At 37.9% G+C, this 17,337-nt stretch overlaps 4 protein-coding genes across 5 annotated transcripts; all 4 read right to left on the bottom strand.

Moving 5' to 3' along the window:
- Positions 1 to 180: 180 nt before the first annotated feature.
- LOC121800389 lies at positions 181 to 1,185 on the bottom strand. The gene is made up of 4 exons (XM_042199960.1): positions 1,021 to 1,185; positions 807 to 927; positions 543 to 718; positions 181 to 453 (listed from the first exon to the last, which is right to left on the bottom strand). The coding sequence occupies exons 1-4, from the start codon at positions 1,134 to 1,136 to the stop codon at positions 249 to 251; spliced, it is 618 nt and encodes a 205-aa protein (XP_042055894.1). The 5' UTR covers positions 1,137 to 1,185; the 3' UTR covers positions 181 to 248.
- Positions 1,186 to 4,630: 3,445 nt separating this feature from the next.
- On the bottom strand, positions 4,631 to 6,547 carry LOC121797748 (60S ribosomal protein L28-1-like). Its single transcript, XM_042196449.1, has 4 exons — positions 6,425 to 6,547; positions 6,187 to 6,336; positions 5,317 to 5,477; positions 4,631 to 4,951 (listed from the first exon to the last, which is right to left on the bottom strand). The coding sequence occupies exons 2-4, from the start codon at positions 6,332 to 6,334 to the stop codon at positions 4,829 to 4,831; spliced, it is 432 nt and encodes a 143-aa protein (XP_042052383.1). The 5' UTR covers positions 6,335 to 6,336; positions 6,425 to 6,547; the 3' UTR covers positions 4,631 to 4,828.
- Positions 6,548 to 7,797: 1,250 nt separating this feature from the next.
- Positions 7,798 to 9,207, bottom strand: LOC121798067 (pathogenesis-related protein PRB1-3-like). Of its 2 annotated transcripts, none has more exons than XM_042196893.1 (2): positions 8,827 to 9,207; positions 7,798 to 8,700 (listed from the first exon to the last, which is right to left on the bottom strand). In XM_042196893.1, exon 2 carries the CDS (start codon positions 8,590 to 8,592, stop codon positions 7,972 to 7,974), a length of 621 nt encoding a protein of 206 aa, XP_042052827.1. In that variant the 5' UTR covers positions 8,593 to 8,700; positions 8,827 to 9,207; the 3' UTR covers positions 7,798 to 7,971. The 2 variants fall into 2 exon arrangements, with proteins under 2 accessions (XP_042052827.1, XP_042052826.1); XM_042196892.1 differs by having other exon boundaries at positions 7,798 to 8,697.
- A 1,161-nt stretch (positions 9,208 to 10,368) lies between these two features.
- LOC121798993 (putative F-box protein At1g33530) lies at positions 10,369 to 12,183 on the bottom strand. The gene is made up of 2 exons (XM_042198291.1): positions 11,995 to 12,183; positions 10,369 to 11,364 (listed from the first exon to the last, which is right to left on the bottom strand). Exon 2 carries the CDS (start codon positions 11,295 to 11,297, stop codon positions 10,398 to 10,400), a length of 900 nt encoding a protein of 299 aa, XP_042054225.1. The 5' UTR covers positions 11,298 to 11,364; positions 11,995 to 12,183; the 3' UTR covers positions 10,369 to 10,397.
- Between the last annotated feature and the right edge of the window lie 5,154 nt (positions 12,184 to 17,337).

The following is a 17,337-nucleotide window of genomic DNA, read 5'->3' as shown; positions in this document are numbered from 1 at the left end:
AGAGGGGAGTGTAAATGCGTTTATTATCTATATTAGCTTCTCATCTCAAGTGAAGTCTATTTCTAAGTGAAATGAAGAGGCGGTGTGTAAAATGTAAAGATATTATTATATGAATTCCGTAGGATAAATGCTATGCTATAGTAATTAGTAAACAAAACATAATTCCGTAGGATAAAAGAGAAGAATATGGAAAGATATTATTATATGAATAAAGTTGTTGATAATGGTGATTGAAGTGTGATATTTATCTACCCAACTTTAATCATGCTAATGCCCATGCGCCTTCTCTCTATTGAGCTCTGAAGCTGCTCTTTAGCACGCCTCAATGATTCCAACACTTGTTTCACGCTCCTCTCCCTCTCATTTTCCACCCGAACTATTGCCATCGAATTATCCACGCCTTCTTCAACACCAGCACCAACACCAGCACCAGCACCGGATGCTGATTCCGTTCTGCATATATAAAAGTAAAACCAAGTTGAGATCATCTAAATCACACTCTTGAGTCAAGACAAGCTAAGGGACACATATAATAAACATACTTTGAAGATGAAGAATAAGGATCCTCCTCCACTGATCCCCTGAATGAGGAGTCACTCTCACTCACACTCCATGATTTACCCACAATTTCAAGCTTCTTCATCAGCAATTTCAGCTTCTTCTCAGCTTTGTTTCTCCATTTCTCCTCTTGCTCTAACAGCCCTTCCATTTCCACCAGCTATTCAAAAATATAAAAAATATCAGTTCACAAATCAAAATACTAACAAAAATCAATTTGAAGCAAATTAAGTTAGATTGGATTAGACCATAATCCCCAATTGGTGTGCCTCCTCCCTAGCATTTTTGGAAGCCATTCTCTCAGCAAACAATCTTCCTCTTAAACACTCAACTGTCCTCCAACTATCTTCTCCTTCAACCTTATTTTCACTGACATAAAATTTTTATCCAATTTTTAAGATTATAGATCATCCATGGAATTTAACAACACTTGAAAAGTAAAGAAACATGAAAGCAACTCACCCGCATTCCACATCTACATTGTCTGTTCCTGTCATCTTCATAGCTTGAAATTTCAAATACAAATGCTTGCAATTTTGTATTTTTGTGAGAAAACAGCAGCTTTTGAAGACATTCATTTGACACTCATAATCACTTTAATATCACACTGCAGGCTTGCTGCCCCAAACCCACACATGGCTGGCATCCGGATCCCCTACTGTGACAAAAACGGTGCCGTATTGATATATATATATATATATATATATATTCATTTCCTTTTTTTAATTCTTTTATTTCCTTTCTCGCTAGTGGAGCAAATTCCCCTATGCAAAATAAACTTATTAAAAAACTCTTTCTTGCAAATCTTTTGGTAGTATAGGCTAATGTAAATATTATAATTAGTTCAAACTTCGAGGAAGCATTAATTAACTATTAGTATTATATTATACTCATCATAAATAGTAAACAGAAATGTGTAAAGAAACAGAAAAAATGCTACGAACACTACACACACGTCTTATTATTAATTCGCTCTTCCCATTTCTTTTATTTATATTTTTGCATTTTTAATTAATTACTAAAATGAACTTAAAATTAATTAAATTTTTAGCCATCATTTATCATGATTAAAATGTATAGTAACTATTTCAATTTATAAATTTAATTAATTTATGTTCATTTTAGTATTTAAAAATAATTGGCGTACTACATAAATAAAAGAAATGAGAAGAGTGACAAATAAGAAATGTGGGGAGTGTTCTTAGCCGTTTTTCGCTTCATTTTTTCATATTTCTGTTTTTCATGATTAAAATAATCTAATAGAATAATCTAATAGGTAATATTCCTTATGTTCGCGAATAAGTCTTATTTTTTCATTTTAATTTACCGTGAATATGAGTTTTGGTTCATTTTTACCATAAATGGTAATAGGGTTCATATTCTATTTCCACATTTCATTTAAAATTAATATATATTGCCATTAACTTTTTTTCCATCCACTTTTCTTAACATTTATTAAAACTCGTGTCATCGTAAAATGAGACACCTAATGACGGACAAAGGGAGAAGTAGTTAATGAATGTTTCCCCAAAGTTCGAATTAATTATGTTATGTTCCAAAAGATTAGCAGGAAAGAGTTTTTTTAAGAAGTTTATTTTGCATATGGGAATTTGCTCCACTAGCGAGGAAAGGAAATAAAAGAAATAAAAAAGGAGATGAATATATATATATCAATACGGCACCGTTTTTAACACAGCAGGCTGTGCTGGATCCGGATCCCGCATGGCTTTAGCTTTTAATTAATTAACATTAAATCTGTAGTAACTGTTTTCACTTTTAGCTCGATTGGGTGTCTACTTTGGAATTGAAAAGGCAAAAATTTGAATTCTTCCCCTCCATATAGACAAAAGTAACCAACAATTTCAGCTTAAGATCTTTGAAAAAAAGGTGCAATTCCGCTCCTAACATTGTATCACAACCAATTAAAGACTGATGAGTATGGTAATTTCAGGCCAATTTAAAATGTTTATAGGTTTGAAATTTATAAGTTGAAATATTTGGTCAGAAGTCGACAATGGAATTCTGACTAAGGTTGGTCACATGCTATGGTATCTCTTAATTAAAACCCAACTTTCTTTCTTCTTTTTTATTTAACTAGTCAGTCTCTCAAATATGTACATTACACGTGTTCTCTCTTGTATATTTATATGGGCCTGGACTGTTCTAAGTTTGATCTTATTAGTGCAACCTATTTTTATCCAGGCCCATTCTTTCCGTATCACCGGCCAGGGATAATTATGATGTCATTTTTTTAATATTTTTTTCCAAAAACTCCCATTTATAGATGTATAGATAGTAGATAATTAATGAGCGCCTCCTTCGTTATGCCAATTCAGCAATCTTTTTTTATTAATTTATTTTCACAAAATTCTCTCGGCACCTCATGCAATAATGTCTAAGCTTTTTGCCGCTAGGACAAAGGTTCTGGACTATCTTTCTATTTACCTATTCAAAGAGAATGATGCTCTTTACGCTGTTTTCATAAAAAAATTGAGATTACATTGTTTATTGCTTCTCTCAAATTTTCTATGCCAACCCCAAGAATTCTCTCAAATCTTCCACGTCAACCTCAAGAATTAGTTAGTCAAGTTTGCACTAGGTGTTGTTTTGATATTCACATATATGAATGAGTAAAGGTTTGAATTTTTACTGAACCTTCTGTTGTTCTTTTTCTCGAACTTAATGTCAATTGATTACACATTCTGAAATTTGAAATGATTAATATAACCAATTCAATTGTTCAACAATGAAAAAACAAGAAGAAATATCCAAAACTCATTATCAAAATTCAACACTGTTTGTCATAATTATTTACATACGAAAGGTGCCCAACTTCTAATCAACTATAGGCTATTCAATCCATCACCCTCCATTGCATCTCCATTCCAACCCAATTGCATAACAACAGATTTCACCCAACAAATTCCCAAAGCTACGCATGAATTTCGTAAGAGGTAACAATTGTATCATATTGATTGTCACAAAAAAAAAAAAGAAAATTTATGGAGAATTTGTGCAGTACCAAAATTTAATTCAACCTATTTTTCTTCTTCTTGTTTGCATTTATTCTCTTCATCTTTGATAAAAAAAAAGTGGGGGAATTGGCAGGAGAAGGAACGCAGAGATGGGAGAGCAGGGTGAATTTTTGTGAATCTTAGAAATAATTGCGTTAACGGAGAGGAGAGAGAATTTTGTGAAAATAAAATAAATAAAAAAAGATTGTTGACTTGGCAGAATGAAAGAGGCGCTTATTGTCTCTCACGTATTTTCCCTCAGCATATCAATTCTCCTTTATACTTCCGACAACCTTAAGCTTGAACATTTTAGTTGATCGGCTGATTTTTGAGAGATTTATTGTGTAAAAAAAGACCAGTGCAGAATTTTTGGTAATATCTGGCTGCTATGAAAGACAAGTAAGTTGTTCTTGTTTGATCAACTCTTGAAAGTTGAAACGTTGGAAACTTCAAACTGGGTCATGTCCCTTCATCCACCGGAGTCCGATCTCCGGGAGCTGCCAAGGCGCTGGCTGACCGGGTGGGCAAAGGTGGCAACGGCTTTAGCCCATTTCTTGATTCCTTCCTTCAACTTGTCCGAATCCAAGTGCTTGAGAAACATCACGCTAGGATCAATCGATATCTACATAAACGAGAAGCACAAGCTCGTGCACCTTTTCTGGGCTCCATGGCTGGAGTTCTTAACGGTCTCTGGAGCTGATTCTTTTAAAGATAAATATTTGCATGGAATGCTCTTCCATGGAATTTGGTTCATTGTTTACTTGAGACTTCTCGTAATAGATACGAAATTCATGAAAAAGTGTTTTTTTTTATGGTGGATTGGCATAATATTCCAATTGCTCTAATGATATATAGTTCAGTTTTTAATGGAGATGAATTCTAGCTGTATAAGGATAACAAAAATAGACATTCACCCTCAACTAACTGAGGTTCCTGTCTACTACTGTATAGTTTATATAGTCAACGGGTCGAGGTTTCTACATTCTACCTGATCAAACTGGATTCCCGGTCTGACAGAAAGTATAAATCCACAAGGCAAATGAAAAGACATTGGTAAATAAAGGAACAGGGTGATTTATAGGCATATATTGGTCCAAAAAATAAATGCCACAGCTCCACTCAATAAAATCTTAGGTAAAAAGATTACTGCAAAAAATTTGGTCTCCATGGCACATATAAGTGCACGAATAGACATGAAAAGGAACTCAAGCTTATCCACCAGGCCGCTTAACATATCCTGACCTGGATCTATGCGATCAGAGCCTCTGCCTGTTCTTCTTCTTGGCTCCGGACTTGGAAACCTTGAGGCTTCTGTTAACAACACTTAACCTTGCAAGTGCTGCCTTCTTCAGGTCCGGCCTGTAATGGTTATCAGCCACCTGCAATCACACGAAACGGTGTTAATATGACGTGCATAAACATCATCCACATGGACTCAAGCAATAATAATGTAGAAACAAATATGATTGTTTTTATTTAAGCAACATTATCAACTTGATCTATTTCTTTATAAAGATCTGAGTAAAGTGTTATTTAGCACAGCAAAGGATTTTAAAACTCAAGAGATAAGACCATAAAAGAGAGCTGAGCATACAAACAACACTAATAACACTTTTGCTAAAACAGTTTGGTCACATTAAGAGTTCTCATTGATGAGTTTATCACTAGTGTAGACTCAAACAATGCAAAACACAGAAATAACATACATGAAGGACTAGCAGAAACAGGGTACGTGTTATATTACCTGATTGACAACAGCCTTTGCCATGCGGTTGAATTCCTTCTTCATGAGAGACTTGTTAAGCAAAGTGGAGGGCTTGTTCTGTTTCTTGGTCTTAGTTGTTGCAAGCAGCACAGACTGATCCTTTCCTGGTTGAATAGTCACAGTTTTCTTGTTTGCCAACCCTATTAATTACAATCCATTAGCAAAAAAAGATTTGCAGAGTGGAGTTCAATGTGATGGACAGTGCATGCATAGCCAACTTTCATAACATATCCAATTGATATAACAAATTAGGAGGTGTTCGGTTGGCAAAATTGTATCTCGGGATTAAATATGTATTGTTTGGTTCATGAGATTCAATCTCATGACTCAATCATAGATGGATAATCAGTCATAGTTAACCCTCCAACTAAAATAATCTCACGACTCAATCCTAGATTATATCTTGGTAGTACTATTTTATCTAGAAAATCGAACACCACTTAGAAAACTTTAGCAATCCAGCAAAGGTAGCAACGAAAAAATCAAAACTTCTGATTCTTTATTCAACAATGGCAACATAAGCAATACTAGACTATAAAACAAAACCAAAATAGAGATTCAATGTAAAGTGTCCGTACAAATGCTAGGCATACACAGATTTGCGATATGAGACATCTTTAAGAGACGGGAGAGAAGCCAGATTTCAACAGGTAACAATTAAAATCGCATGAGTTTGATCAATTTTACTACAATTTTATGGTGAATAATAAATCCAAAAATCTTGTAAAATAACCAAATTATTCCAAACACAGACAGCACGCATAAAAATTTCATAGAAGATATTTATCATATGTTTCCATCAATGATAATAGAAATCACGCTACAAGGGCAAAAAATCGAGAAACAAACCAGAGTGTTTGTAGGAGTGCAAGTTGTAGAGATTGTTAGGCTCCTTGCTGAACTTCACACTGGCGGTTCCGTTCCCGAACTCCTTCACCAAAAACGAATTGTTCTTCTTCACGATCTCCCATATCAGCTGCCCAGGAACCGTCGCCATTTCTAATACAATACAAAAAAACGCTAGAATCAAATAAGAGTAATCGATGCTTTAATCGCAGCTATACACTGTTGATGAGCGAGAATCCACCTGATATAGAGAGGAATGGGGAATCGAGGATTTCACAGTGAGGCGGCTTGAGAAAGAGCGACGGAGACGATGTTGAAATATATGTGTGATTTGGGAATCGGGGGCAAAAACCCTATGGGCCTGTTCAGTTTCCATTTTAGAGTTTTGGCAGCTGAAACTTGGGCTGATTTGAGCGTGTAAGGCCCAGACAAGTCTGACCCCTATCTTGTGTTTAGTAAGCCAGGAATTGTCCCAGATTTTGTTGTGGGTTTAATTTTATTTAATTCATTTTCCACTCTATGGATCATGCTAGTATGCCTTGAATCTTTGTAGATTATATTTCTGAATTGGGATATGATTATGTTTTCGAATCGGGATAGGATTTCATGTGTGTCTATTTATATGAGAGTAGGCACATAATAATTCTGCTAATCTGAATCTGTAGCCATAATCTGAAAAACAATCTAAATAGAATATGTTCTTCGTTTCCTGCCCGTTGACGTAGCCAACAATGTTGGTGAACTACGTAATTTTGTATCTTCTTTACGTTTTTGTTTGTCTCGATTACACAATTGCCCTATTCTGTCACAGCAGATCAAAATAGACATGTCGAAAACCTAAATCCAACACAACCCCGCGAAAACGAAAAAAATAGGGCTCAATTTTTAATGTGTATTTTTCAAGTTCTAAAATCAAGTGCAAGATCACACAAGTTTAATAAAACAACTCTAATAGTACAATGATACATCAAGAATACAACGTCGAATGTAGTACTTCGAGTGCCGATTCACAAGGAAGGTAAAGATTGTTGAAGTCTAAAACAAACAAAACACGTAACAATAAGTACTTTTGAAGATTTGAATTAGAGACCATGCAAAAACAATTAAAAGAAATAAAATAAGCCAGACGAAAAGAAATAAAATAAGCAAGACGAATTAAGAGATGAGATTGTTACTCCAAACATTCACGGATAAACGGTGATTTATTCTAATATTGCATTCTATCAAACGGTGATTTATTCTAATATTCCATTCTATCTAATGATTAGCCGTTACTTTACGTTCTATTAACATTAATATTCAAATTAGTTATAGATAGCAAATATTAAAATCACACCCTTTATAAATATTTAAATTTATACCTAGAATTTATAAATATTTCTTTTAAGCTATCCTTTTATGATCACATTTTGCATTATGATCTTGTGACATTTTGCAATGCATTTTTTCCGATGTTTTTTTTGAAGCGATAAATTTGGTATAATGAGGGGAAGCGGTGGTTCTCTGTTCTATCCTTGAACATATATGACGTATCCATATGTTTAATTTTGATTCGGAATGTTGAAAACCAGTGAGGATCATGTTTTGTTTTTTCAAATTGATACAATAAATAAATAAACCGAAAGCAAATACTAGAATGTTTAGTAGAAATTCAGCACTAGCTGATTAAAAAAACAGCACCCCGCAAAATACTAAACAAAGAATCGATGAAGATTAGTGCATCCTAAACCAATTAATCCCATTCGTGTTCACATTGATATTGCTAAAAAAAAGGGAAAAGGAATGGAATCAATAGTTGTGGAGGGTGAAGGGATTTCCAGCAGAGAGCGCGGGCGGGTCGTACTCGCAGACGATGTAGACACCACCCTGATCGTTGCAGTAGACGTTGCCGCTGCAGCCGACCCTCTTGGTGTCCCGCCACACCACGTTGAGGAAGTGGCCGCACTCGCAGCCCTCCCTCTCCGGGGCGCAGCGGCACCGCAGCTGGCGCGAGTCGTACATCTTGCTCTCGCTGAACCACCACTGCACCACGTCCTTGGGCGAGAACTCTCGGTACTTCATGTAGAAGATGTTCTCGCCGTAGGGGCTGTTCGAGTGCCTGCGGTAGTCGCAGTCCCCGCGCCGCTTCTCCGCCCACTCGTGCGCCGACGCCGCCAGCTTCGCGTCCCACGCCAGCGCCGGCATGCCCGCCAACTCCCGGAACTCGTTGTGCGCCTTCAGGTAGTCCTGCTGCTCCAGGTTCATGGTCGGCACGTACGCCGCCTGCATTACCGCGGGCTTTTGGTGGGTGGTCCGCCTCCTCAGTTCCGACTTCGGCGTGTTGTGGACCACCTTCGCCCCTGCTGAGGCCGCCAACACGGCCGCGACAAGGATCACGACACTCATCGCGCTCCTCATCGCTCTTCCCATATTTGCTTTTGGAAGAGGACTTGTTTTTTTTTTTTCCTGTTTTTTGGTTTTTATTTCCTATGTCCTTCCTCTTTGCACGCCAAATTTGATGGTTACAATTCATTGCTTCTTATTTTGCGGAAGGAAAGAGGTCCATTAAAAACACAAATTCATACAACACCTATTAATTAATTATATCCATACATGGAAATATAATTAGGGAGAGGTAGCTAGTAAGAGAAGAAAGTGTCATACACATTCCAATCCCAAACAAGAGGCCAGCTGGCATCAGCATCGTCTTCCAAAGAACCATAGCCAATCCACTGATAATCTTCGGCTCCCAGCCATCTCTCCCACTCACTGCTTTGTTTATCATCTTCGTCCGTGCACCAATTCTTAGCTGCATAATCCTCTATATGGTCGTAAGTCAAGTAGTATGAGTCATCATAAGCTCCATGATCATCGGTACAAGATAATAATGGATCTCCTGCATCGCCATCGCTGCTGCCGAACCAGCTCGCACACCAGGATCCGTAGTCTTGCGTCCAAGATTGCATCTTTCGCAGAGAAGCGTAGCTCACAATGTTGTGTACTCAGAGGGATGTAGGAATCTCACCACATAAGAAAAAGAAAAGATGTTATCAAAAAGGAATCATGGAATATATAGACGTCACCTTCATATGCTCACAGTGAAAAGAAATAAACTTCTTTTCTTTTCCAAATGTACCGCAGCTGGTGCCTCTAAATTATTCCCTTTCAGGTGGGGGAATCTCTCTGTTTAACTCATGGGGACCATTATCTAGGCGTTGCCACCAATATAATGAAATCAAAACTATTGCCATAGAAGATTGCTACGTTCGTAACCACCCTACTTCATAGAGGTAAACTGGTATTGCCGTTTGCAATACAACCTAATAAAGTTAAAACGACGAGTGCAGTAAAAAAGAATACAACATACTACTATTTGACAAACTATAGTACTTAGTAAGTAATAGTACTACTTAACAAGATACACAACCGAGGCTTGAGACTTTACCATTTCTTTATCAATTGCTCTTAGAGCATCCCCAATTGGTCCAAACTAAAAAATAGAAAATTTCAAAAGTTCGTATTTCTACATACTGAAAACATGTTAGTTATATTGATTTGCCACATTAAGCCACGTAGATGGTAATATGCCAAGTGTACTCCACAAGCTTTAATTTGGCCAGAAATTATTGTTTGCGAAAAGATCAGAAAAACTCAAAATGCATGTATTTTCATTAAAAAACAAAAGTTTAGGAGAAAAATAAAAAAATATTGAAAGTTGGTGTATATACATACAAATAACCCTAAAAACAAATATGAAAGATTCAAGAAATAACAAATGACACGATGCAATTTTTTTGTTACATAAGCTATTAAAAATGAACTGATTGAAGAAGACTGAAGAATGAAAAATGGAAAATCAAAAGCTATTAATAATGAACTTATTAAAGAAGAATGAAAAATGAATTGAAATAGTAACAAATTAAACGATAAACTAAAAATCCGCAAGTACAACCTATTTATATCTAATAAAAATTCAACGGCTGGACATTATGAAACGCCATGGTGACGAGTGAAATTAGACTTGGGGTATAAACAGCAATGTTGGAAGATTATGACGTTGTTTAGAACCATATGTCACAACAGCTCCAGTTGTTTTGGGATTGATACAAAATAGTCGATCATGAGATGCGTCCGAGTACCAGAACCTGCTATTGCTAACAACAAGTCAACATTCTCCAAGACTTCGACTACGTGCATACTTGAATATTTTATGGGTAAGTCAAAGCTATATTCCTCTATCCAAAAATTATCATCCCATAGTTGTTCATCTTCCAAACAATGACATGACACCAATCTAAAATATTGTATAAACATAGTCGACCATCCAAAATATACACACACCTGTTGCCATATCTATTGGCAATATAATCACAAGGATATGAAATTCTAGTAAAGAGCTCAGTTTCCAAATCAAAGCAACAAACAGAGTAATTTTCTTCCGAATCCGATGCCAACCGGTGAAGATTTCCATTAAAAAATGTAGCATAACCAAGATACAGTGAACCAATGCCTAGTGATGGTGCTGGTGCGATGCTTCTCCACAGCCCTGCACCTCTTCCTAGAGTGTATACATAACAACTACGGACATCAACACATAAAATCTTATACTGGCCACTTGTTCTGCTCACTCCAAATCCAAAAAAGCAAGTAATTGGGTCTTTAGATAGAGGAGGGAGCTCGACATACTCACGAGTCATTGGATTGCATATAAATAGAATGTTAGAGAATGGATCCCACACCAAAATCAAACCATTAGCTGAAGCAATTCGAACACACGAGTGAGCACCAGAAGATAGATGGTGAGAAGGTAAACCAAATCGGAAGAGTTGCTTTAAGGCCTCATCGCGGACAGTGTATCCCTTTTCCAGGTCCTGATGAACAAAAGTCAGGCCTGGTTTGGGAGTATACGACATCGCAAACTCATCCCCCTCCATCGGATGGCGCCATGATTTAAGAACACACTTGCCCGTCTTAACACTATCTTCCTTGGTTGTTAACGAAATATCTCTCTCTTTTCGTTCTTCTCTTACAGCTACATGCCTATCTTTTCGTTTCTGCTCTTTTCTTAAAGCTAAATGATCCCTTTTGGCAAGTCGATTACTTCTTCTGAGTGCAGTAGGGGCACTTTTATTCATTATGCCACACTCAAGACTCACATATAGCAGAATCCCCTTCCAAAAAGTTAGTGATCTTCATTAATACCTGAAAATAATATGAGATTAGCAGATGCAAAATAACTATACTAATAATATTATATAGGAGCTGTTCGGTTTGCAAGTTTATATTTTAGAATTAAATATTTATTGTGTTTGGTTCATGAGATTGAATCTCACAACTCAATCGTGGATGGATAATTAGCCATAGCCACCCCTTCAACTAAAATAATCTTACAACTCGATTCTAGACTACATGATTATTTTGTCTAACAAACCGAACAACCACAGAGATGATTAATTCTTTTCTGAAAGGGATGCGATTGATTCTAAATGTACACAAGAAAAGAACATACATAGCAAGAAGCAGAGGATAAAAGTTAAGAGTCTATGGCCATATCAAAACCAGCATAGGGATCAAAAAAATCAAATCTTGATTCATAATCAAAATAGAAAGGTTAAACAATTCGTTTGCCCTAATTCACAGTAAACCAAAGCAGGCAACTTGAGCTACTTGCATTCATCAAAAACAAACATAGCCCAGCATCTAACAAATTCAAATCACAAAAATCAAATCATTAACATCAAATTCGATAGATCTCAAATTTAATTAAAATTTCCAGCCACATCAGACCAAAAAAAAAAAAATCAAATCTTTAACATCTTAAATTTCAATTACCTTGTGTTCGGAACCAGAGAGAAACTGACGGGTCACCAGAGGGTTTCGAGTCCACAACAAGAGATGCAAATGCGATGCGGTGCGGGAATTGTTCTGTTTAGAGCAGAATTGCAAAACTTTTAAAAGAGAAATTTCGGGAAAAAAAGAGCTCAAGACGTGAGCCTTTCAAAATTTAGGTATAAATTCGCACGCCTTTCGAAATATGGCACTGTGGCATGCGATTTATTTGAAAAAGGGATTTTTGAATTTTTATCTATTTTCTCTTCTTTTCTTATTATTTCTCTCATGATATTTATAAATTGACCAAATTGCCCTTTATCATTTTTACTAAAATTTTAACACTGTTTTTTTATTACAATTCAATTTTCACCCAAAACACCGCCGCCTCCAAATGATTACCCATGGAAACCTGAAGTTCGAGACCTCATGCTCGACGAGAACATGAGCCCTAAGCAGACTGATTTCGGGCTCGAGGATCTCCGGACAGTAGACGACACGTTGTGTCGATGAGGCACGGCGGCTGGCGAGGGAGTTCGAGCAACGACGATGCTGTGTCGTGGCGAATTTGAGAGGGCTGACGGCGCTAAGCACCGAGAGGGTGACACTGGCTGTCAGCGAGGCGTGATGACGTCGCCTGAACCGAGCGATGGAAATGTTTGGTTGTGCAACAAGAGAGAGAAGAGATATTCGACGGATTTTAGCTCTCTAAATTTGGGGACGGATGGGGGTTGCCATGAGAGAAGACTGAGGTGTCCAGTTGCTTTTGAAATAAGGGTGCCGAGGGAGAGAGGCGACAGGTGCTAAGAGTGTCCGGAGACGGCGGCAGTGGACGGTCTCGAAACCGGAAGAGGCGGCGCCCTGGTGATGCGAGGACGCGTGGTTGCCATCGAGCGACAATGGCTAAGACATGCTACTGCAACAGCGTAACGGGAGGCTCCGACTGATTTAGAGAGCAGGGGCTGATGGTACGCAGCAGCAGCGTCGATGAAGATGTGAACAAAGGACCACTTTGTGTGGTTGCTGACGGCTGTACAAGAGAAAAGATAGGGCGAGAGGAAGAGTGGAAAAACGAAAGAGAAAGAGAAAGATTGCAAATTGGAGGCTGCGCATGAGGGTAGAGAAAGACGTTCTAGGATTTCAATTGCTAATTTTTGGAACTGGTGTTTGGTGATTTGGGTGAAAATAATTGGAATAAAAAATTATAGTGAATAAATTAGGAGTAATTTGGTCAATTTATAAATATTATGAAAGAAATAACAAGAAAAAAGAAGAGAAAATAGATAAAACCTCAAAAACCCCTTATTCCGAAAAATTCGCATGTCACGATCCCATATTTTGAAAGGCGTACGAATTTAATCCTAAATCTCGAAAGGCTTGCGTATTTAGTCCCTTTTTCCGAAATCTCTCCTTTTAAAATAGAGTAGGAAAATACCACAGTACTGCAAAATCAATTCTGTTATAAATATTTGATTAAAACATACCTATCTTTAAATTTACATTAAAACTATATTAAATTTTGATTTATTGCGTTCAAATTATTTTATATTTATCAAAATAGAACAAGGAAAGGAAGAGAAATACAAATACAAGAAGAAAAGGAATGAAAAAAAAAACTTAAAAGTACTTCGGTAGAATACACAAGAACGCCAGGTTGGAGAAGAAGATAACAAATAAAAACATAAATAATTATATTAATATTATTTAATTATTAATTAGTTGCCTGGCCCATTTCTTTATACACGTTTTTTCATAGAACTAAGTAAAAAGCAAAGACTAAAAATCTAAAATATGATTAAGAAGATAAAAAGAAAAAGATACTCAACCTAATCAAAATAAAAAGATGCATAAGAATAATACGTGACCTAATTAAAATATGATTAAGAAGATATAATAAACTAAAAGGTTACATTAATAAGCCAAATACGTAAAAAAAAGCAGGAAGATTAATAATTAAAATTACACGTTTTTTAATTATGTTATATTTAATTAATAAATAATAAAATTTATATATAGTCATATAATTAATTTAATTAAAATTTGTTAGAAGATATTGCACAAAATCAGGAATTGATATGGGAGAATATTTCGCATATGATAGAAGAGTAATTAGTGTAATATAGGTTTACCATGTATAGAAAATCATAGTCTATATAAACCTGTAAAATCTGCACTGTTGATATATTGAATAAGATTAATCTCTTCTACCGATTTCTACATGGCCTCAGAGCAGCAACGATCCGGGCTCAGAAAATTCTCATCATAGCCCTAAAAATACCTTTACTGACCTTTCCTTCCAACGACCAGAAATCGAACCCTATAGCCAGCCAAAATGTCAAATACAGAAGATACAAAACCAGAACAGATAACCAATTTGAGAAATAGCAAAAGTGTCACAATCGCAATCAAATTAAATGGGAAGACCTACCCCCTGTGGTCAAGATTGATCAAGGTGAAGATAGGAGATCGAGGAGCCTATTCGTACATCAGAAACGAACCCCCGGAACCGGGAAGTAAGGGGTTCGACAAGTGCGAGGAGAACGACTTGGTGGTGTTCTCGTGGATAGTCGACAACATCGAGAACGATATCATCACCGACTTCGCGCACCATCAAACAACCAATGCATTGTGGGCTAGCCTTGCTGTGACGTTTGAAAACAGATCCGACAAATACCACATCTACGACCTAGAAGAAAAGGCGATAAACATCAAACAAAAGCCTCGATCTAGAGACTTATTACCGGAGGATCCACGGGTTGTGGATCAACATTGACAGAAGCCAAAAGCATCCGATTAGCTGTTGTGACAAGAGGATTGATCAATTCCGAACTCACTCAAACGAGAAGCGTTTGATAAAGTTTTTGACCGGATTGAATCAGGAGTACGATTCGATTCAGAGGGACATCTTGAAGGAGGAGCGGACCCCATCAGTAGAGGCAACGTATGGATGGGTGAAGACAGAGGCGGCTCGACGTCGCATCATGCCACCGGCGTCGTCTCCACCCACCGGAGAAGCCTATGGTGGAAGCACCGATTCATCACTTGGGGGGGGGGAGAATCGGCAAGGACTTCTCCGCACAGACCCGGCGACCTCCACACCGCAACAGACCACCACCGCCGCGTTCCGCTACCATCAACCGATCGGGAAACAGGCCCGATACCTCGAAATTATGGTGCTCCCATTGTGGGAAACTGAAAAACACTTGAGAGACCTGCTTCAAATGGCTTGGATACCCAGAATGGTTGGAGGAACGACAAAAAGCAAGAGCATCACAGGCCCAAGCAAAGATGGCGATCGGGGTGAACGGAGATGGAGCGCTACGGCGAATTGAGGCCGGGAACCATGCGGAACCGACTAGAACTGGAGCAGGGACGCGTCAGGAAGCTTCATCGGTCGGCGGAGGCGTGAGATGCGCCGGAAATTTTGCAGAATGGACAGAGAACAGTGGCGGCACATCCAAAAGAGGTAAAGGGTTTGGACTTTGTCCAAACCCTAATTTAAACTTTAGGAATTCTCATTTTTTACCCCATAAATTTATGGAATATCGAAAGAGACCCCATCCCATTAAGTTTCAATCCCCTGATTTACTGAACATTAAAAGTCCACCCTTGCCTTTCCAGAAATTGAATATTTACCCCAGCTTTGAGTCAAAAAATCAGTTTACACCCCTACGAGATCTTTCCGCTGTATTTCATGTTTCTGATATTACTGATAAAAATTCGAAGGGCTGGATATTTGACTGTGGGGCTACCGATACCATGACTCCGGATAGAAATGATTTTCTTGACTTTAGTGAGGTTCGGAGATCATATATTAAGACTGCAAGCGGGGATTTGATTAATGTTATTGGATCTGGCCCGATTGAGTTATCACTTACCCTCCGTCTTACAAATTGTCTATATGTCCCTACTTTATCTCAGAGGCTGATCTCTATTAGTCAAGTGACAAAGAAATTAAATTGTACACTCCTGATGCATCTTGACTTTTGTATCTTGCAGGATATTCAGACGAGGAGGATTCTTGGGCGTGGCACTGAGAAGTAGGGACTCTACCACGTGGACGAGATAGCTCAACATAGCAGTGCGATGCTGGCTTACGGATCCACGAAGCAGGAAACTTGGTTGTGGCACCGAAGACTAGGACACCCCTCCCCTGGTTACTTTAAATTACTTTATCCGAACCTTTCATTTCCTTCTTATTTTTCTTGTGAAACTTGTGTTTTGGCCAAGAGCCACCGATAGTCATTTAAACCTACAAACACTCGTATGGAATCCATGTTTTCTTTAGTGCATTCTGATATTGGAGGGAATGGCTTTCGATATTTTGTGATTTTTGTTGATGACTACACTAGAATGACTTGGATCTATTTTTTGAAACATAAATCTGAAGTTTTTGATAAATTTGCCACCTTCTTTAAACTGATAAAAAAAAAATTTCATACCACTATCAAAACCCTTAGGTAGGATAATGGGAGATAATTTGTTAACAACCCTATGAACCAATTCTGCAAAGAAAACGGTGTGATCCATCAAACCTCTTGTGCCTATACACTTGACCAAAATGAGGTAGCTGATCGGAAAAATAGGACCATTTTAGAAATGACTCGGGCTGTTATGATTGAATCCAAAGTTCCCAAGTTTTTCTTGTCAGAAGCCATTGCCACATCAATTTACCTCCTCAGCCGCCTGCCAACCAAAATCCTCCACATGAAAACTCCCCTTGATACACTATTCAAACAAGCCAACATTCCAGAACATATGAACCTCTTACCCAAGGTATTCGGTTGTACTGTGTACATTCATATTCCAAAACACGAGAGAAACAAACTATCGCCCTGTGCAATCAAATGTGTTTTTGTGGGGCATGGGGTGAACCAAAAGGGATATAGATGCTTTGACCCCCACACCAAAAAAATCACCACCACCATGAATTGCAATTTTTGGAAACCGAATTCTTTTACCACACTCACCATAGTAGTAAGGGGGAAGAGTGTTCCAGATAGTTCTATGGACTATCTAAGTTGGGTTGTGCCATTGCCAAGCTCCCCAATCGAGGAGCCACCCGAGCTAGTTGTCACTGCCGCCGAGCAGGTCTCTCCACAAGAGCCATCACATCCAACCCCATGTGATTCTCCTCCGACGATATCCGAGGTAATCCCTGAACCGACACTTGAAAGTCCAGTTATTTCTGACCTTGTTGATACAGAACTCCAAGAGGAAGATAACACTATTGATGGAGACACCAGGAGGTTTACACTTCATCCTCGGAGTACAAGGGGAATTCCACCAAAAAGATACTCCCCTGAGAGGATTGGGAGGAAAAGTCGGTATGGAATAGCAAATTTT

This window comes from Salvia splendens, chromosome 4 (assembly GCF_004379255.2).
Source record: "Salvia splendens isolate huo1 chromosome 4, SspV2, whole genome shotgun sequence".
NCBI classification, from domain to species: domain Eukaryota; kingdom Viridiplantae; phylum Streptophyta; class Magnoliopsida; order Lamiales; family Lamiaceae; genus Salvia; species Salvia splendens.
Note: the sequence above shows the minus strand (reverse complement) of the source record. Positions and strands in the feature narration are given on the sequence as shown.